The sequence below is a fragment of the Ziziphus jujuba genome, chromosome 2 (genome assembly GCF_031755915.1).
Source record: "Ziziphus jujuba cultivar Dongzao chromosome 2, ASM3175591v1".
NCBI lineage: Eukaryota > Viridiplantae > Streptophyta > Magnoliopsida > Rosales > Rhamnaceae > Ziziphus > Ziziphus jujuba.
This window is the reverse complement of record NC_083380.1, coordinates 15,195,665-15,218,385: the sequence shown is the minus strand read 5'-3', so window position 1 is coordinate 15,218,385 and position 22,721 is coordinate 15,195,665. Positions and strand designations below refer to the sequence as shown.

At 31.9% G+C, this 22,721-nt stretch overlaps 1 protein-coding gene across 1 annotated transcript; it reads right to left on the bottom strand.

Annotated features, from left to right (window-relative positions):
- Positions 1-6,476: 6,476 nt before the first annotated feature.
- LOC132800739 (polygalacturonase QRT3-like) lies at positions 6,477-8,361 on the bottom strand. The gene is made up of 3 exons (XM_060814997.1): positions 8,269-8,361; positions 7,894-8,181; positions 6,477-7,786 (listed from the first exon to the last, which is right to left on the bottom strand). The coding sequence occupies exons 1-3, from the start codon at positions 8,359-8,361 to the stop codon at positions 6,725-6,727; spliced, it is 1,443 nt and encodes a 480-aa protein (XP_060670980.1). The 3' UTR covers positions 6,477-6,724.
- Positions 8,362-22,721: the final 14,360 nt, after the last annotated feature.

Sequence of the window (22,721 nt, the reverse complement as noted above, 5' to 3'; positions counted from 1 at the left end):
AACGATAAACTGTGCGCAAGGTAGACTGCTACTAGCTGCCTGGGCCTAGGGGAATGAATTTAAAACAATAAAACGTGAGATAAAGAAATCTCAGTGAGTGGCATAGTATAATAGAAAAATAATAATTTATTTCTGAAAAACCTTTCTCTCAAGACCTCTCGTTCCACTCGTTTGAAAAGTTTCACGTTTAAAAATCATTTCACAAAACCCAAACTTGTACCCCAATTAATATCATAAAAACCGATGCTCAAAAGTATGAGTGAACGATCATTGTAATATTATAAAATGTCTCAAATCAAGATATAAATATTTGAGCATAAAATATAATAAGTACAGCTCCACCAAATAAGTGTGAAAATGTAGAAATCACCACAATATTTGTAAATTGACAATATATACAACATAAATAATGTACCATACGATGTACCAATCTGCAAACCGTAGGATACACCTACCTCACGACCTTCAATATATGAATGGTGTCGTGGAAATAATAAATACCTGTCGGGACATATCCAACCTGACGGTCCATGGCATTAATAAACCGTTGGATGATACCAACCTCACGGCACCGTGGTAATAATAATAAACCGTCGGATAAACCCGACCTCACAGTCCGTGGTAATAATAGATAACTGTTAGATGAAACCAACCTCATGGCACCGTGGTAAACCCAACGCGCTGTAATATAATACTAAGCCAAACTCTGGTACTATGCGGTACATCAATTTAAAATAACCGATATAGTACCCTACCGTATCATAAATCATAATTTAATATTCACGCTCAACCGCTTGTCCAAATATTTCAAAAAAAAACTTCAAATAATTATTTCTTACTAAAATAAGAAAATACAACAGTGAAGTATATTCACCATAAAACTGATTTTAAGCATCTAAAAATTTATAAAATATTTGAACATGCTTAAAATCATATAATTTTCAATATGCCTTCTCAAATCGATTAATTTCCAAAGTGATTTAAAACCTCAATTCAAATACCAAAATATTTAAATATCACAAGTTCATTCATGAACTAATTAGAATTGCCAAACATTTAAAATATTGACAAAACTTATATAAAATGATAACACATATATGTAAAAGCAGATCCTCATGCATCCATAGAATGAACATTCAAATCAAACGATAGGTATAAGTAAAATACTCAAACCACATATATATATTATACTATATACCCAAAACATTTTTAAAACTAATAACCACTCATAGTACTGTAGATGCTCATGCCTGCTCCTCTACAGGATCGCCTCCAGGCTCAACTCGAGTGCCTGTAATATAATAAAATATTCCTTGGGCTACAAGCAACTAAACCAGAGACACTTGTATAATCCAAATGTCTCAAAATAATTTACAGTACTACAAAATTGCAAAAATTGGACACCGGATAGTCCAATTATACCGCGTGTCCTTAGGACCCGGTACCCAAAATTGGGGATTTTAACTCGAAGCCTAATATTTCAAAATCGAACCACCTAATGGGCCCTAATAATATCCAATTTCACTAATTCAACTCCAATTTTAACTAATTTGACCAATTTTGTCCAAACACAGTCCCCAACTTATCCGAAAATTAACTAATTGATCCAAAAATGGAAAAATTATCAAACGACCTCCAAAATTCACAAACTTTATATTGACAGAAAGCCCAAGAGACAAGGAACTCATCAATATGCTCACCTTGGTCCAATGGTAAACAGCGGTGACCCAGTTCGATGGTAAACAGATCGAAACGACCCAGTTCGGACCCATGGGTCTGAGGAGAGAATTTCTCAGGTTTTGGGGAAGAAATAGGTATTTTGGGCTTTGTTTCCTATTTGACATGCTTACCTAGGCTTATATAAAGCCTTGGGTAACTAACAGACAAAAACTGGAGACTGGCTTAGACACTGATTTAAAACTTATACTTAAAACTTCTTAGAACCATAACTTTTTATCCGTAACTCAGAATTTGGCATGCCACCAGTCTACGAAGTCGTATCGACAAGATCTACACCATGGTACCTCAGTCAAACCAAAAATATTGACTATTGAAAAGTCAACTTGAACCCATATATTGTTCACTTGATCAAACTTGATCAAACTTAGTCAATTTGGTCAAACTTGTTTAATCATGTATATTTTTGGTACGGAGTGTTACAGAACCTTTCACAAAAGTGGAACGAGAGGTTTTGAGAGAAAGTTTTACAGAATTAAAGTATTATTTTTCTATTATACTATGCCATGCATTGAGATATCTTTATCTCACATTTTATTTGTTTTAGATTTGCTCCTCTAGGTCTTGGCAATTAGTTGGCAGTTTACCTCGTACATTGCTTGTTACTTCGTGCTTTCAACAGAAGAAGCAGTACTCATCTTTCTTTACTTATCCTTATCTTTCTAGACTTATTTATGTTAGTTGTACTTCTAAATTTTACAAATATTTTTAGAATGCTCTGATCTAGACATTGGCCACAGTATTGACCATATTATATCTATGCTGTAGTTGTGGACCATAGCTGTGGATTTATATGCTGTTGGGATTTTATCTATATATTGAGGTATTATTCGATATTGCATGTGTTCGTTTGTCCATATTTTTTAGTGAGGTTCTATTGAATATCTTCTAGAGATTGTCCAACGGGACTCCACCAGTTGGGACCACCCAAGAGATCCTAGGAGGATTTTCAAGGCGGGTCCTATCACTCTAGGTATCATTGGACCTTTTAGTGTCTACTTTTGGTAATTTTAGGGTTGTAAAAGTTATTTTGGAACAATAGTATGCAATAATATATTTGGTTTAATCAATTTTGGAGCTTGAGAAATGTTTTATTATTATTTTGGGTAGGGAGTAAGATTGGAGGCGATTCATCAGTAGAGTAGACTTGAGCTATTATCTATGAGCGGATTTTCTTTTTGAAAATGATTTGGAATTATAAATATGAATTATACTATTAATTGCATTTTTTAAAGCATTAAATTATTTGATTTTATATTATGAGATAAATGCGTATATGATCTATTATTTTTTGAAATAATTGCAGGGAATGTTTTGACCAAAATAGGTTTTCAATATTGGTTATGATTTTATGAACATATAATTATGTTGGTATTTTCTAGGCTTATTAATATGATGGAATTTGCGGAAAATAATATTTTTGCATGAGGGATATGGTTTGAGATTATCGATTATGGATTTTATATGTACCATTACCTTACCATGATTATTAGATTTGATGAATATTAATATGCATGCTATATTACCATCCCTCACTGATCACGTGCTTCATTGAAGTTAGATGAGAGGTCCTAGTTCTGCGGTGCCTTACGATGCTAAGGACTTCGATATAGTTCCTGCTCCCCAAAGCTTTGTGGCACATTAGGACTCTATGTGTAATTGTATAACAGGATTTGATAATAACTATGGTACATGAGAGGTTGATGATTATGTGGATTATGACTATTGGGATTCGTATTTTTGCTCATGGATTAATTATTGGGAAAGTAAATCGTTTATTTAGGTTATATGAAGTATGGTATTAATTTATTGATTTATGTTTTCACATGAAATATAGAATTTAAAGGCTTGGAAAAATTTCATGGGTTTTTGTAAAACTTATTTTCTAAAATAAGGGACTTTATAACGAATGAATGAAAGGTTTTAAGGAAAATATTTCTAGTAAATGTAAATATTTTTGCAAACTTTATTTTTATATGTCCACTTACTAAACTTTTCATAGGCATGAATACAAAAAGATTAGCAAATACGAATTCAACGCCAAGAAAAATACAACTCTACAAAGTGTACAATATAGTCATACATATTGTCATACATTAATCCAAAACAATCCTGCATGCCAAAAAGATAAAAAAAATAAAAAAATAAAAAAAATTAATAGTAATAAAATACAATACACTCGAGCAAAAATAAAAATACATAGAAAGAGTAGAATACAATGCCAAAAAAAAAAAAAAAACCCTAGGGTGCTTACTTCCTTAACCCTCCCTAAGGTGCTTACTTTATAATAATTAATATTTATTTATTTTGTATATGTGTTAAAAAAATTTTGACATAAGTTTTCTTCATGCGCAATATGAGGGTGTCACTTGGTCACAAGATGATGTCAACTAGTTTAGAGCTGAATAGGCATCAATTATGATCTCAAACATTTCATCTCAATGAGTGTGGTAATTTAATTGGTTTATTTTTTATCAAATTATAGAAATATTATATGATATATTTAATTTATTTGAAATATTATTTTGTTATGCAAATATTTATTTTAATTTTATTATTTATTAATTATTTTGCATGAAGCTATATCTATTAAACAATTCAAATTTGAGAAAAATAAAACCAAAATTCAAAAAAATAAAAAAAGAACAAAAGCCAACACTTTTAACTAAATGTCTCACCCAAAGGGAGAATTAGCGCATGCTTTTCGAAAAAAGTATCATTTCTTCTTTTGATTTTTAGCGATACTTTTTTAAAAAGTTGATAATTATGACATTTAGCAAGCCTTTTTCAAAAGTGTTGCTAAAAATCCAAAGAAAAGTCAGCGCTTTTTCAAAAATGCATCACTAAAAATCGATATAAAAGTCGATGCTTTTTCATAAAAGTGTTGGCTATTGAAGAATTTTCAACGACGCTTTTTTGATTAAAGCGTTAGCTGTGGTAACTTTTAGCTACAATTTTTTAAAAAGAGTTGGCTATTATCTAGCTTTTAGTGATGCCTTTTTAGAAAAATGTCGGCTCTTGCTAGACATCTCGTGACATTTTTTCAAAAAAAGCATTGGCTATTTAGATATATTTAGCGATTTTTTTTTTTCAAAAAAAAAAAACGTATGCTTTTCTTGGATATTAGGTAGCCGTTTTGAAAGTGTCAACTTTTTTGTGATTGTTTTAGCGACACCATACCAAGCAACGTTTGGTAAAATATCAGATTCTATTTTACCCGATGCATTAATTGCGTCTCCTATCATTGTGATTCTTATAGTGAGAGATACTCCACTGACTCCTCTTTGTGATCGTAAAACAAGCATCCCAATTCACTTTTACAAATCCTTGAGAAAGTCACATAATAGGTGGGAATAATATTGCTTTGAAGATTCCAAACAAACAATTTAATTTCCTCGTGATCTTTACTGTTCCACAGATTCTTCCAAGTCCTTTTTCTCAATCAAATTTCCTTCACCTTAAATTATTTTGAAACATTCTGCAACTCAATATTTGCCATCTTAATTGGCTGTCCATAGTAACTTATCCTTATATATAATATTAGGCCAATACAATCTTACCACTTTGAATATCATTGACAATAAAATGTTGAAAACACCAATAATGTTGAAAACAACATAGAAAAACAATTTGAATATCATTTATAATGGAATGAAAATCTATGGCACATTTTGTATAGGTTTAATTGCACTGTAGTATGCTTGAAACCGATACATGCAATATATTATATTTGCACTTTAGTATAAGATTAATTGCACTTCGATATATTTTATTTAGGTCAATAAGTTGAATAGATAATATGTCTGAACCGTCACATGCAATACTTATCTAGTAATAATAGCATGATACTTGATTAAATTCTTAAAGAAACTTTCTTATAGTGGCGCACAATAAAGGAGTTGATTGAAAACCAACAAAAAACAAAAAACAAAACAAAAAAAAAAGCAAAACAAAAAAAGAAAAAGGAAAAAAAATTGATATAGAAGAGGTGGGATTAGTTGATTAATACATATGATGTTGAATATAACAAAGAAAACCACTATCAATATCATGTATAATAAAATGAAGATAACGATACAATTTTATATATTATTAATTGCATTTTGATACTTTTTACTTTTAAATTTTAGCATTTGAATCCTAAATTTTACAAAATGGCCTTTAAACAATCAATTTTTCAACTTACTGCAGAATCTCCAATTTATCAAAACAAATTGATGACAGTTTTGCTTAGGATATAGCTTTCCTAAACTTAATAAACATCCTAATTTCTTTCCTCATAGGCTCTACTATAAATTTCTAGACGAAATTGCTACTAATTTTTATTTTATTTTATTTTCTTTGAAAATAGAATCATTACTAATTTATGGTGCAAAATTGGAAATTTGACCAATTTGGAATAAATTAAAAAATTAAAAATTGAAATCGCTACTTTTAAAAGTTAAAGACTTAACTACAAAATTCTATAAATGAAAGGTATCAAATTATTATTAATCCTTTTTATAAATTTTAATCTATTAAGTATGTGGACTGTATTAAATTATTATATATTGTTGTTACTTTCATTATCGTTACAAACAATAATATATATAATATTAATATTTTGTAATAGGTGTAAATAAAAAGAATAATTACCAAATGAGAATTCAACGCCAAGAAAAGTAGAACTCTTCAAAGAGTGCAACATAATCATATATATTATAATACATTAATGCAATACAACGGTCAGGCCGAAAAGACACAAAAAAGTAACACTGTAATAGTAATAAAATACAATACACTCCAATAAAAACAAAAATATATAGAAATTGTAGAATACATTCCCAAAAATAAGCAATCGGAAAGGTCCTAAGCTGCTTACTTTCTTGATCCCCTCATCACTAAGTAAGAGCTTGGAGGCATTATTGAACTTAGCCTTTGAAAGGAAAACCAAATTTATTTAATTTATATATTAAGAGGGTCCAAAAATCTAAAAAGCTAGTTTAGTTTAGTTTTGGTCAACGGTGGCAAACACGGTGGCAGAAACGGGCACATTGGTGGCAACCACGACACGGTTGTTGGACACACTACGAAGAACATGATTAGGGAAAGCCCCATTGGTGGCAATCAAGGAGTATTGGGCATGCGTAATGCGATTTGGGAAGAGAAGAACGGGATTGAAATCAAGCGCAAAAGCGGTGCCGTTGCCTTGGACAGCCCCGTTGGCAACGGTGGCCTTCATGCTCATTCCCCTAACGCTGTTCCTATCCACAACAACTTGGTTAATTTTGTTGAAAGGCCCATTTGATTGCTGCAATTGGACAATCCCAGTTCCTTTGTTGGACCCACTGAAGGTATTGTCAACAATGTTCACCCCGCTGACCACTCCGTTGATGGACTTAAGGGCCACAAAAGCATCACCGCGCAAGAAACTGTTGGAAATATGAAGTTGGAGAGGGTCTTCAGCAAGGATCCGCGTATAGTCCAAATAAGAATTAATGATCCGATTTCGACCCAGACCCAGACCCGGCTTTCTCAAATAAATACCGGTGCCCCCAAACCTAGTGGCCTTGTTGTAGCAATGTACACCAGAGAGAGTGCTACCATGGCCGGATACATCTACCCCAACGGCAGAAGAGAAAAGGACAACATCGGTGATAGCATTGTTGGTGCCGGAGAGGTTGATGGCAGTGCCAGTGAAGTTCCCCTCGCGAGGATCACGTCCGGCAGTGGGATGCTGGCCGAGGAATGAGTTGCTGATGTAGGTTTCAGAGCTGGAGGGGTGGACGTTGATGCCGGTAGTACTGAAATGGGCAACGTAGACATTTTCAATGCTGGTTCTAAGGGCGTTCGAAAGTGAAATGCCTCCACCCCGGTGGTTAGAGTCAATCATGATGTTTTGGAAGGTGATGTACTCGAAGCTGAAGGATGATGGATCGGGAGAAAGCTGTGCAGGTTCAATATCATCCAATCTCTCTGTGTTTTCTGCTGGCGGTGCTTGTTTAAGCGATGCATCGAACACAGGGCCGCCTTCGTAATCTTTTGAGGCTTGGATTGTTCCGTCTTTAATCTTTTTCAATTAGAAATTATTATTTTTTTTTAAATTTATAATTAGATATTAGTAATTAAGCAACAAATTTTTTGTAATGGAATGGAAGAGCTAACTACCGTACGTACCACAATGTTTCCTCCAGGCGGTACTTGGACAGGTTTGCTGACCTTATAAGTACCACCTTCAAAATCAGCCGTCCCAGCTTGATTGGGGACTCCAGCCGTCAAGCTCCCTTCGCTGGATCCACTTCCTGCACCCGACATTACTCCTTGAGCATCTGGACTGGGTCCTTGTCCTGCAGCCGCCAAGAGTAGAGCTTGAATATGCTCCGTGCTGTCCTTTACTCCTGTCGGATCACCACCGAAATCTGACATGTAGTACACCCGTGCTGCAGGACTACTACTCCTCCAGGCCTGCATTATTGAATGAATATATTATATTATTTAAAAATTCTAAACTCTGCTACGTACCCAAAAATAAAATAAAATGACATGACGTACCTTGGGAGGCTGAGGCTGACTGTGAGGAGCAGCAGAACTATGAGAGACAGAGCCACGGCTACCGCGCATGAGTGACGCCTTGAACGCTTGCATTTTGTGCATGTTTTCTTTGTGACTCCCCCTACCAAAGTCACCAGCTTCCGTATGATCATCACCTGACGAGCTTTCTTGCTTGCTTCCATACTTGTCACTTCAGTTGAAGAATATATTTTCACTGACCACCACCACTACTACTGCCAAGATTTGATGAGACAATGTTACCTCATGTAGTGATATTTATACTAAGGAAACTGACTAGGGATCCAATTATTGCTTCAAGTATTGTTCAAAGTATCGGTCCCCGCATTATATATCTATATATCTATATACATAAAGTTACAAACTTTATTCCCTCTAAACCTAATGGGACTCTTTATTTATGTTATATATATATATATATAAACATTGTGAAACATGGGATCCAAATTGCTTCAAATGACTTCCACGTATCCATATATTTTTTTAAACTCTTAAGATTCTTTCCTTCTTTCTTTCTCATTCCGCTTTAGTGCCTCCCTCTGATTGTTGGTGATGAAACTTTCTATTTTAATATACATATACAGTATTTTTTTTTTCTATTTGATTGTTGGAATTTTTGTATGGAAAAGGAAAAAAAGTAACGTGGAAAACTTGGAAGAGTTTTGAAGAAATCATGCTGTTTTACTTTTTAATTTGCTTTCTTATCGCACATCTCACAAGGATTCATGAACACTCACCAAAAAAAGAAAAAAAACTATATATATTTTCGCTATCTAGTTTGGTAATAATCATATAAATCAAGTTTTATATAAATAAATAAATCACATGTTTCCCTCTCACTTACTTCACTATTTCGTCAAATTGTTTTAAATGGTGATGAAAATATACAGTATAATATATCATGTATGAGAGGACCCGCTCCGGGAACCCTCCCCAGGACCTCCCGGGTGATCCCGCCTAGGGAAGTCCCACTGGACAATCCCTAGAAAATATCCAATGGAACATCACCTTAAAACGTAGATAATCAAACACCAGTATTAACGTTAATACCTCAATATATATATATATATAAATAAATCCACAACCGGCCTACTGTACTATAGACCAGAACTACACACATGAGTACCATGGTCTTTACTAAGTCCCATAATTAAAATCAGAGCATTCTAAAAGTGTCAACAAAGTCTATGAGTACAAATAAGTAATCAATAAGTCCAGAAGATAACAATAAGTGAAGAAAAAATAAATACGGCTGCTGCAGTGGAAGGAAACAAATGATAAGCTATGGGCGAGGTAAACTGCTACTAGCTGCCTGGGCCTAGGGGAACGAATTTAAAACAATAAAACGTGAGATAAAGAATCTCAGTGAGTGACATAGTATAATAGAAAAGTAATGATTTATTTCTGAAAAATCTTTCTCTCAAGATCTCTCATTCCACTTGTTGAAAAGTTTCCTATTTAAAAAATCATTTCACAAAACCCAAACTTGTACCCCAATTAATATCATAAAAATCGATGCTCAAAAGTATGAATGAAAGATCATTGTAATATTATGAAAAGTTTCAAATCCAGATATAAACATTTGAGCATAAACTATAATAATTACAGTTCCACTAAATAAATATGAAAATGCAGAAATCACCACAATATCTGTAAATCAACAATATATACAAACATATACAATGTACCATACGATGTGCCAATATACAAACCGTAGGATACACCCACCTCACGACCCTCAATATATGAATGGTGTTGTGGAAATAATAAATAACCGTCGGGATGTACCCAACTTCACGGTCCGTGGCAATAATAAACTATTGGATGATACCAACCTCACAGCATCGTGGCAATAATAATAAATCGTCGAATAAACCCGATCTCACAGTCCGTGGTAATAATAGATAACCGTTGGATGAAACCAACCTCACGGCACCGTGGTAAACCCAGCGCGCAGTAATATAATATAATAATACTGATCCAAGGTATTGGCATTATATGGTACATCAATTTAAAAATAACCAATACAGTATACATGAAACAATCTTGTAAGACTATATATCTACTTTTCCAAATGATACTGTATCATAAATCATAATTTAACATTTAAACTTCCACCGCTTAATTAAATAGTTCAAAAATCTCAAAACATTATTTCATACGAAAACCAGAAATACCATAGTGAAATATATTCACCATAAACCAATTTTAGGCACATAAAATTATAAAATATTTGATCATGCTTAAAATCATATAATTTTCAATCTGGTTTCTCAAACCAAATAGTTTCCAAAATGATTTAAAACCTCAATTTAATTACCAAAATATTCAAATACCACAAGTCCATTTATGGACCCATTAAAATTGAAAATCACTTAAAATATTATCAAAAGTCACATAAAATGATAACACATATATGTGAAAGCAAATATTTATATATGCATAAAATAACATTTCAATCAAATGGTATATACGTAAAATATTTAAACCACATATTTATTATACTATATGCCCAAAACATTTAAAAATGATATAATCACTCACAGCACTGTAGATGCTTATGCCTGCTCCTCTACAGGATTTCCTCCAGGCTCAACTCGAGTGCCTGTAATATAATAAAATATTCCTCATGCTCCAAACAACTAAACCAGAGACACTTGTATAATCCAAATGTCTCAAAATAATTTATAGTACTACAAAATTGCATAAATTGGACACCGGGCAGTCCAATTATACCGCGTGTCCTTAGGACCCGGTATCCAAAATTGGGGATTTTCACCCGAAGCCTAATATTTTGAAATTGAACTCCCAATTAGGTCCTAATATTATCCAATTTCACTAGTCTAACTTCAATTCTAACCAATTTAACCACAATCGTCCAAACACAATCCCAATTTCTTTGAAAATTAGCAAAATAACCCCAAAAATAGGAAAATTATCAAACGACCTCCAAAATTCACAAATTATAAGTTAACGGAAAGCCCAAGAGACAAGAAGTTCACCAGTGGTCTTACCTTGGTCCGGTGACTCCTCCAGTGATCGAAAAATTGACGTAACTGTTCGGCCGAACTTGAACTTGAGAGATCTGTCAAATGGTGGGGGTTTTGGGCAATCTAACCATGGAAATCGACTCATAGGGGTTGAAAATGGTGGGATAGAGGTATGGGTCGAGCTGGGTTGGCCGGAAAACACAAGAAAAGAGGAGAGAGAAAATTTTCGGCCTTCGGGTTTCTCCGGCCCGATCTGGGCGCGTCCGGTGACCGATGGCCGTGAAATTTTATGGCCGAGCTCGCCTCCATCCCCCGTTCCTCTCTAGTCGGTGCGTGTAGCAAGGTGGTGGCTGGAGATGGGTCAAACAGTGTAAACCCGATTGGAGGTAAAAATGGTCGGTTAGGGCCCGTGGGTATGTGGTGTTTTTCTCGAGTTTTGGAGAGGAAATGGGTATTTTTGGGCTTTTCTTCTTGTTTGGCACACTTATCGAGGCTTATATAGAGCCTAAATCACTGATAGACAAAAACTGAGGACTGGCTTAGATATTGATTTAAAACTTATGCTTAAAACGTCTTAGAACCATAATTTTTTATCTGTAACTCAGAATTTGGCGTGCTGCCAGTCTGTGAACTCGTATTGACGAGATCTACACAATGGTACCTCAGTCAAACCAAAAATATTGGCTATTGAAAAAGTCAACTTGAACCCATATATTATTCACTTGGTCAAACTTAGTCAATTTGGTCAAACTTGTTTAATCATGTATATTATTTTTTTTTGGGTACGGGGTGTTACATGTATCTTTACATGATTAACGTGTGATTAAAAAAATGATGAAAGTTGTAAAAATATAATGAACATTTTGTCTACCGTATTATTTTATCCTACTTTTACTTAAGACAGGTTCTTCAAGCTTATATTTTAAACCTAAATTCATATTCTACAGATCATATTATCCTAAAGAATCCTGAAAGGCTACAAGAAATGAAAATCTAATTATGTCACTTTGCCTTTATAATCAATGTATAACTTAGTTCTATTACTCCCAAAAAAAAAAAAAAAAAGGTGTGCCACGTTGGGTCTTTTTTCTCAATGATTGTTAGTTGGAATCCCAACTCCAAGATTATTAAAAAGAAAAAACAATGGTATTCAGTAAAAGCTCTTACAATATATGTGACATCAAATTGTTTCATTCACTACTAAAATCGCATTGATAAATGACGTAGAAAATACATCGTACAAAATAAACAACGACATATCGCACGACGTCGCCTAACGTCTTGTCGCTAAATCCATAAGACAACAAGTGACGCTGTATGAGAGTCACCTTTTTTTAGTTTTTAGCGATGCATGTTGACTTTTAGCGACGTATTCTATCAATCCACTTATAGCGACGCATTATTTAATAACGCTTCACAACAATGTCACTAAAAATATATTAGCGACTGTTTCATATAGCGTCACTAAATATATTAGTCGCTAATGAGTCGCCTATTTAGCGACGCATTAATCGAGTCCTCTATTTAGCGACGCATTAATCGAGACGTATCAACATTTTTAGCGACGCATTATTTGTTAATGCGTTGCCCTTTTTTTAAAAAATTTTTTTTTGTAAAAAGTGATTAAAATAGTAAAAATATAAAAATAATTAAAATACAAAAAAAATGAAAACTAGCTTCATCCAAAATAATTAGAATATAAAAATTTAAAATAAATATTTTGTCATAACAAATTAATTATCAAATAAATTAAATATCATCTCATTGACATATTTTTACATAATTTGTAAGCTATTGTATTTTTCATAACAAATTTAATATTAATTAAACTTCCATGAACACATACTCATTGAGATGGAAGTTGACGTCCTCTTGTTGACGATATTACACCCTCATACTGCGTATGAAAAAATTAAAAAAGTTATTAACACTTATGCAAAAAAAATAAAATATTAATCATTTTTAAATTTGTAATTTAGTAAATGAAAATTTAAAGAATATTACCATTGTTTTTAAGATTTGACAAGGCATATTTCTCCCCTCACAGTCATTATAAACATAGTCACTCTCACATTCATCGTCATTATCATTTTCATCGATACTTGGCAACTATATAACAAATGGATTGTGAGCCATCATAGTATCTCCAAGAACATCTTCTTCAATAAAAGTACGATATTGTGGTGAAGTTAAAACAATAGACCATCTTGAATCAAGTTGATCTTCAACATAAAATACTTGTTGAACTTAGCAAAACAATGTCAAGCAATATCACAAACAAAATTTCTACAAAAGCAAGATTAATAAAACCCAACGAACCTAATCTGCAGTTAAAATGAAAAAAAAATTAATAATAAAATAACCCACCTCATGTCTCTGCCAACCACAAAGAAAGAAAAAAACTCACCTAAACGATAGAGACAAAGAAAAAAGAAACCCAGAAAATCACGAGGGCGACATAAAGAAATCCAGCTTCCCGGCCGACAACAACGTAGGCAAATGAAAAATCAAACCCGAAATATCGCACTCTTCAAGTCTCTCTTAGATTGCTTTCAAATCTAATATCTATTAGGTAGTGTACTTGATGTAGTTTTAAAAAAGAAAAAGAGATTCAAAGGAGCGCGTAAAAATTTTAAAACACACCAAAAATTTCAAAAAATGGCAAAAAAACGCCTTTTCTCCCAATTGCATTTTTTTTCTTTGATTAATTTTTTGTTTTTCATCTACAAATAAAAACTGAAAAATATTTCTTAAAAATGCAAAGCAAAATATCAAAGATTGCTGTTTATTTTTCTGTTTTTCAAGTACACCTTTATTCTTCATAAAATTGCATGTCTTCCAAAATTTTTGTTTTTTTTTTAATTGAGAGAATAGGCGATGCATTCTCTTCAAGAAAGGTCGTTTGTTCTTGAATTTTGGGATCAAGCGACGCATTATGGTCGAAAAGCGTCGCTGTTTCCTTTTTTATATTTTCTTTATAATCTTTAAATAATTTTTTAATTGTTCATCTACAAATATATTCATGTAGCAATCCAATGAACATAAATCCATTGATCTAAAAATAGAAAATATTTTTGTCAATGCTCTTCTCAGTTATTCACATATATGTGTATAGACGAGACACAAAATATCTCAAGACCTAATTTGAGATAGGGTATAGAATATAGAATTCTAATTCAGCAAGCATTTATTGACCAATTTATCCACATAAGTATGTTAAATGAGCTTAACTTTCATGTGTTTGTGGTCAACGATAGTTTACTTGTTTTTAAAAATTGAAAGTCTGTTAAATTGCTTTTTTTTTAAATAAAAAATAATTGAAGAAACAGGCGACGTAATTCCATTAAAACGCTTCGCCTATTCCATGTTTTTTTTTAATCTTTAATTAGTTTTGTTGATTGCTGATCTACAAATTAAAAAAAAAAACATATTTGCAAAATTAAAAAATTACTAAAAACAACTTTCAAATTGAAAAAAAAAGTTAAAAATTGGTTGGGTGAAACGGCGATACAGTTGTTGACAAATGTGTCATCTTTTCATCTATTTAGCGACTCTTTCTTAAAAGACTGTGTTGTCTAAAACTATATTAGCTAATTCTTATTGTATTATTACATCCAAGTAATTTGGCCTGGTGATGTGGTGATTTATGGGTTTCTAAATGTTTAAACAAAAAAATTGAAAAAAAAAAAAGAAAAGGCGATGCATTTGTTGAAGAATGCGTCGCCTGTTCATCTATTTAGCGATGCATTCTTTAATTAATGTATTGCCAAACACTATATTAGCTAGTTTTTGTTGTATTAGTACATACAAGTCATTTGGCCTGGTGGTGTGGTGATTTTTTGAGAGTGTAAGAGGTCTTGGGTTCAAGGTCCTATTTTGATTTTATTTTTTTCTGGGTTTTCAAATGTTTAAACAAAAAAATTAAAAAAAAAAAAAAGAAAAGGCGATGCATTTATTGAAGAATGGTGCGTCGCCTGTTAACTACATAAAAAGAAAAAAAAAAAAAAGAATAAAGCTCAGTTTTGGCGCTTTAATATTTTTACTGGTTATTTGTTGTTGAAATAAAATTAAATTTATTAAAAGAATTAAAAAAAAGGGTGAGTAGAGAACAGGCGATGCAAATTCTAAATAGTGCATCGCCTGTTAACTATATAAAAAAAAGAACTAAAAAAAACTTAAAAAGAGAACAGGCAACGCACAATCTAAATAGTGTGTCGCCTGTTAACTATATAAGAAAAAATAATAAAAAAAGCTCAATTTTTGCGCTTTAACATTTTTATTGATTATTTGTTGTTGAAATAAAATTAGATTGATTAAAATAACTAAAAAAAAGGTGAGGAGAGAACAGGCGACGCACAATCTAAATAGTGCATCGCCTGTTAACTATATGAAAAAAAAAAAAAAAAACTCAGTTTTAGTGCTCTAATATTTTTACTGGTTATTTGTTGTTGAAATAAAATTAGATTTATTAAAAGGACTAAAAAAAGGTGAGGAGAGAACAGTCGATGCACAATCTAAACAGTGCGTCGCCTGTTAACTATATATTAAAAAAAAAAAAAGCTCAGTTTTAGCACACTAATATTTTTACTGGTTATTTATTATTGAAATAAAATTAGATTGATTAAAAAATCTAAAAAAAATATGAAAAGAGAACAGGCGACACACAATCTTATTGATGCGTTGCTTGTTAACTATATATATAAAAATGAAAATAAAAAAAAAACAGCTCAGCTTTAGTACACTAAGATTTTTACTGGTTATTTATTATTGAAATAAAATTAGATTGATGAAAAGATCTAAAAAAAAAAAAGGTGAAGAGAGAACAGGCGTAGCACAATCTTATTGGTGCATGGCTTGTTACACATATAACCAAAAAAAAAAAAAATTCAGCTCAGTTATGTCGCTCTAATATTTTTATGGGTTATTTGTTGTTGAATTAAAATTGGATGAATTAAAAGAACAAAAAAAAAAGGGAGGAGAGAACAAGCGATAGTGCGTCACCTGTTAACTATATATATATAAAAAAAAAAAAGCTAATTTTTGTTGGTCTAATATTTTTACCAGTTATTTATTGTTGAAATAAAATTAGATTGTTTAAAAAAACTAAAAAAAATTGAAAGTAAAGGGAAGAGAACAGGTGACGCACAATCTAATTAGTGCGTCGCCTGTATCATATATAATAAAAAATAAATTAAAAAAACAGCTTGTTTATGTTACTCTAATATTTTTACTACTTATTTGTTGTTGAAATAAAATTGATTGGTTAAAAAAACTAAAAAAAAAAAAAAAAGATAGGAGTGAACAGGCGACGTACAATCAAAATAGTGCGTCACATGTTAACTATATATTAAAAAAACAAAATCTCAATTTTGTTATCCTAATATTTTTTACTGGTTATTTATTGTTGAAACAAAATTAGATTGTTTAAAAAAACTTTAAAAAAAGTTAAAAAGTAAAGAGAAGGTAACAGACAACGCACAATCTAAATAGTGTATCGCCTGTTACCTCTATTGAAAAAACCAAAAAATAAAAAAACCAGCTCAGTTATGTTGCTCTAATATTTTTACTGGTTATTTTTAGTTGAAATAAAAGAGTACTATTTAAGAAATTTGCAAGAATAAGCTATATAATTGAACAACAACCTTGTATAATTAAATTTTATTATTATATAAACATAGATTAGTGGTTGGTATTCATTTTTTATGATTAGCATTTAAACGTACAATACAATTCATATAAAATATACATGCAGTATTAATGGCGACTCTGGTCAGTCCCACATTCAGCGACCCTTAACGGATGTATCGCGTATTTTTTGTTTTTAGCGACCTTTTAAGGACGACAGTTTTTTGATACGTCATATATTTATTGAATTTTTACTGACGCATTAATCTCAGAGTCACGGTTTTGTTTTTTTATATGCATTTGTTTCGTAGCGTTACTAATTGAGTGTCGCTAGATATCAATTTATGCATAGTGATTGTTGGAATTTAAACCTAAATTGTAACATCCTGATATTTAAATTTTTTGTTTCTTTTTTTTGCATTTGATTTCTCTCGTTAATTTATCTTTAATGGTAATGAATGTTTTTAAAAATTTTAATTTTGGGAGTCGATGAGTTTATTTTTGGGGTCACAAACTTTGATTAGGAAAATACTTTTCTTGTATTAAGGTGTATGTGCATACATGTGCATTATTTTGTTCAGTACACTAAGAAAATTATTTTAATTTAAATCATGGAAAATTATTGACCTATGTACACTTATATTTTTATGTACAGTGGGCATTAAAATTTTTGTCTTGTCTAATGTTACTTTTGGAAGATCAAATTTTAGAAGCATACATATTTGAACATGCAAAGGACATACGTGTCATTTTGGAGACAACTTTGTCAAACCACTAGAAAATCAATAACCTTAATAACTTCAAAGACCATGTAACTAATTTCAAATATGAATAACCTTCACCTTAACATAACATCATAGCTTCACCTTAACATAACGTCATACACATATACTAATTTCAATTAGATTTCTGGTACAAGTAATTAATCTCAACAATTACAATATATTTTTAACCTCAATATAAAATTAAATTAAAGCCAATAAGATTTCCAGTAAAAGTCATATTTAACCTCATCAATGCTCAAAAATAAACTACCAAGTCCAAATACATAAACAAGATCTTTATAAAACATGCCAAAGATACAAAACGTAAATAAATCTCATCAAACTATACCAACTAGATAACAAAATGGCACTCCAAGGCTTCTTTACTCTCTTCCCAAGTCTAGCATCCACTAAACACCAATGGAGGTTGGAAACGGAGGGTTGAGTATAGGTACTCAGTGAGTGAGTTTAGTCTAGAGATATTAAAATAACACATAAATATAAATACAATATGAAATGCAATGCGTATGATAAAGTCATTTATATCCTAATTTAATAGGCATTGAACACTTACAAAGAACAGATTAGGGTATGATGGGCATTTATGAATCATTTAACTAACACATACCAATAATAAATCAGGACATGTCAGGAAAAGCTTATGCCACTGCGAATGCAAAGAACGCATTAAAGTATGTAGGGCATATAAATTACCATAATCAAATCCATATCTATATCTACTTCATATTTATAAACTGAATTCGGCTTTTGGTGACCAAAATAAATCACGACACCAGCCATGTTTGTCCCCTATCGATGATCAACGATAAGATCACTGAACATTCGTGCCTGTCTCCATAAGTGATCAATCCAAAGCCATAGGATAGTCTTGTCTCGTCTCTATATTAGTTAGATTAAGTCTAGAGATCAAAAGTCAATCTATATAACACATTCAATCCTTATATAACCAAATGGTATCAAATCATAGTCTATTTCATAATTCACATAGTGTACACCATATATCTATAACCATTTAAAAAAACGCACTTTTAAAATCAAGGCCAAAGCATATTTCCCAAAATCAACTTCAGAAAACAATTTTCATAAAACAGGTTATATGATATGCTCAATGCATACTATAGATGATGCAGTATGCCCATATCGTCCTATATGTTTGCATGACATAATATCTAGCTTAGCATTTATTAAATAATAATTATAATAACAATAATAGTACAATTTGTAAATCAGAAAATGTACATCATATTCAAAAAGATTCACATAAAATTCTAATTGCCATGCTATGAATGCATGAACGTAACAAACTTCACCATATACATATATTTAGGAAAATAATTACGGTTTAGAAGAATTCCCACTCACAATATGTTTCCAATGATCCCTTATCTAACATCTCGTCTAATTTTGAGCCAATGCTTCCTTGTCTATTTTTAATACCGACACATAATTAGTGCCTAATCCAAGATTCCTCAATCCAAAACACATATATACTTGTAGGACAGAAGAGTGAACCATACAAATTACCTCTACTACAAGTAACTTAGTCTGAGCCTCAAACAGTACACCATTCTACAACAGTTTCTCTTCCTATCAAAAATTTCCAAACTATAAAGTTTGGAACCTTACAACCAACAACAAACCATTATCAACAACAACCAACCAACCATTTAGTACCCAACACAAATAAGATCCAAAATAACTCAGACCAAATGACAAAGTCCACTAATCTACATAAAATTAGTTAGCTAACAACTTATGTAATCAACCTTAACTTCCATAAATAGTTATTTAAATCCAAAGGTATAATACAACTTAAAAATTTTTAAAAACTTAACCTCAAAGTAAACATTTAGGTCCAAAAATAGATTTACAAGTTTTAACAAAATATAAGTCCAAAAGTCATTAATTTAAATTCTTTACCATAAAAATAAAACAATTTAACTCCAAAAGTCTTCTATTTACCAAAAACAAAATCTTAACGTTAACCATAAACGAAATTTATTATCCAAAACATTAAAATCAAAGTGCAAGCATACAACATCAATATCCACATTTAAAATCAATCTCCAATGTCTTCAAAATTAAGAAACTAAATTCACTTAAAACAAAGTAACAATTCTCCAAGTTCCTTATAAGATCAAAGCCATGGCTGATTACAAATACGCCACAAAATTAAATTCTCGAACTTTTAAAAAGATAAAGTCTCGGCCAACTACCAGCTTGTGACCATAAAAAACTTCAACATATGTAAATAAGCATACAACTACTCAAATAAACCCAAGTCCTGGAAGACATCTAATAATTTTTCCCTTTTTGGATCAATTAATTTAATATCAGATAAAATTGAACCAAATTTGGATAATTTTGGACCAAATTGAAGTTGCAACTATGTAATTAGATGTTAATAGGTCCCAATAGAAAGTTGAATTTGATAGAATTGGCCTTCAAGTGAAAATTTTCAATTTTATGTATTGGATATTTAGGGCTCAATGTAACACATCGTCCCCAAAAAATGCCTGAAATTTTAAACATTTGATCGAGTTTGACCAACTAGCTAGTTCACAGATCGTAAGTTTGATTTTTTGTATGGTCAATATTTTATTTTGACCAATATACCTTTGTGTAGAGGACGCCGAAACAAGTTCAGAGACTGATGGCACGTCAAATTTTGATTTACGGATAAAAAATTATGATTTTGTGAAATTTAAAACATTAGTTTTGTATCAGTGTCCAAGCCAATCCCATATTTTTTTTTTGTTAGTGACCCAAAGCTCTTTATAAATGTTGAAAAACGTGCCCAAATTTCTGACCAAGCCACCGGTCAACACATCGGTATAAGCCGTTTGAAGTCACAATAGCTGTTTATCATTTTCCAACTGTTTGGTCTTGTTTCGGTCATTTCAGGCAATCCACATGCCCCTCCCACCATTTTTGGACCCTCTACACTCATTTCCATGCTCCATTTGCTAAGATTCCTCACCATTTGAGAGATACATCAACGGAGAGTTTGACCGAGTTTTGCAACAAATTTTTCGACCACCGATGACACTTTTGGATCGAGGTGAGAACACCATTATCTTTCTTATCTCTTGAGCTTTCCATTAATACAAAGTTTGTGCATTTTGGACATCATTTGATAATTTTTTCATTTTTGGGGTCACTTAGTTAAATACCAAAAATTTAGATTGTGCTTGAAGGAAATTGATCAAGTTTGTTAAAATTGAAGTTAGATTAGTGTAATTAATATTTTTAGGACCCATTAGAAGGTTCAATTTTGAAAGCTTGGCCTTCGGGTAAAAAGCTCCAATTTTGGGTACTGGATCCCAAGGGTACACAAATTGGACCTATTTGTGTCCAATTTATGTAATTTTATACTTATACAAATCATTTTAAGACATTTGGTGTACATTAATGTCTTTGGTTTAGTTGTTGGAGCCTGGAAAAGGTTTTATTATATTACATCCCACCCGTGTTAAGCCTAGAGGCGATCCTGTTGAGGGGCAGGAGTGAGCATCAAGGTTACTATGAGTGGTTATATTTTTAAAATGTTTTGGGCATGTAGTATAATATATAGGTGGTTTAAGTATTTTACATATATATCGCTTGATTTAAATGTTTATTTTATTCATAGATGTGCTATCGTTTAATATGACTTTTGACGATATTTTACATGGTTTCCAATTCTAATGAATTCATAAAGGACTTATGGTATTCAAATATTTTATTATTTGAATTCAGGTTTTCAATCATTTTGGAAAATAGTTAATTCTGAGAAAACGGATTGGAAATCATGTGTTTTTAAGCATGTTCAAGTATATTATAATTTTATGTGCTTAAAAGTGATTTATGGTGATATATATTTCATAATAGTATTTATAGTTTTGACATGAAATGATGATCTGAAATGTTTGGGATATTTAAACAAATAGTTCGATTCGAATATGAAATTACGTTTAATGATACAGTATTATTTATAAATGTATGATCTTACAAAAATTGTTTTATGGATATTGTATTATTTATTTTTAATTGGTGTACCATATAGTATTAGTATTTCATATCAGTATTATATTATAGCGCATAGGTTCGCCACGATGCCTGTAGTATGCTAAGGGTTGTGAGGTTGGGTACATCCTAACGATTTATTATTACCAAGATACCTTTCATACATTAAGGGTCGTGAGGTTGGGTTCATCCTAACGGTTTATTGTTGCCACAATATCTTTCGTATATTAAGGGTCGTGAGGTTGTTTTATCCCACGGTTTATGATTTTTATTTCTTTTACTATCCAGTGTTGTTCTAGGATGTGTGCACCACTTGACAATACTAGATATATCTCAGGGTACATTGTTCATATTTATGAGTATATTATTAGTTTCAATATGTATGGTTTTACATCACCTTCATAATTATTTGGCGATATTATGTTTATATTATTCTATACTCAATATTTATATGGTGATTGAATAATATTTTAATGATCATTCACTTCTTATTATTTGAGCATCGAGTTTTATGATTTCGATTTTAGGCATAACTTTGGATTTTGTGAAATAATTTTTAAACAGGAAACCTGACAGGACCCGCCCCGGGAACTTTCCCAGGATCCCCTGGGTGGCCCCACCTAGTGAAGTCCCACTGGACAATCCTTTGAGAATATCCAATGGAACCTCATCTTAAAACGTGGACAACAAACACAAGCGATCTACAACCGGCCTACTATACTAAAGCCCATAACTACACGCTTAAGTACCATAGTCTCTACTGAGTCTCATATCTAAAATCAGAGCATTCTCAGAGTATCAACAAAGTCCAGGAGTACAAATAAGTAATAAATAAATCCAGAAGATAACAGTAGATAAAGGAAAGATAAAAACGGCTGCTGTCGTGGAAGGAGCAAAATGATAAACTGTGCACAAGGTAGACTGCTACTAGCTGCCTGGGCCTAGGGGAACAAATTTAAAACAATAAAAAGTGAGATAAAGAAATCTCAGTGAGTGGCATAGTATAATAGAAAAATAATAATTTATTTCT

Coding starts and splice junctions, on each gene's coding strand:
- LOC132800739 (XM_060814997.1), bottom strand. CDS start 8,361: ATGCAAGCGTTCAAGGCGTCACTCATGCGCGGTAGCCGTGGCTCTGTC. Junction 8,182..8,268: donor GTCAGCCTCAGCCTCCCAAG/GTACGTCATGTC, acceptor TCAATAATGCAG/GCCTGGAGGAGTAGTAGTCC. Junction 7,787..7,893: donor CGCCTGGAGGAAACATTGTG/GTACGTACGGTA, acceptor TAATTGAAAAAG/ATTAAAGACGGAACAATCCA.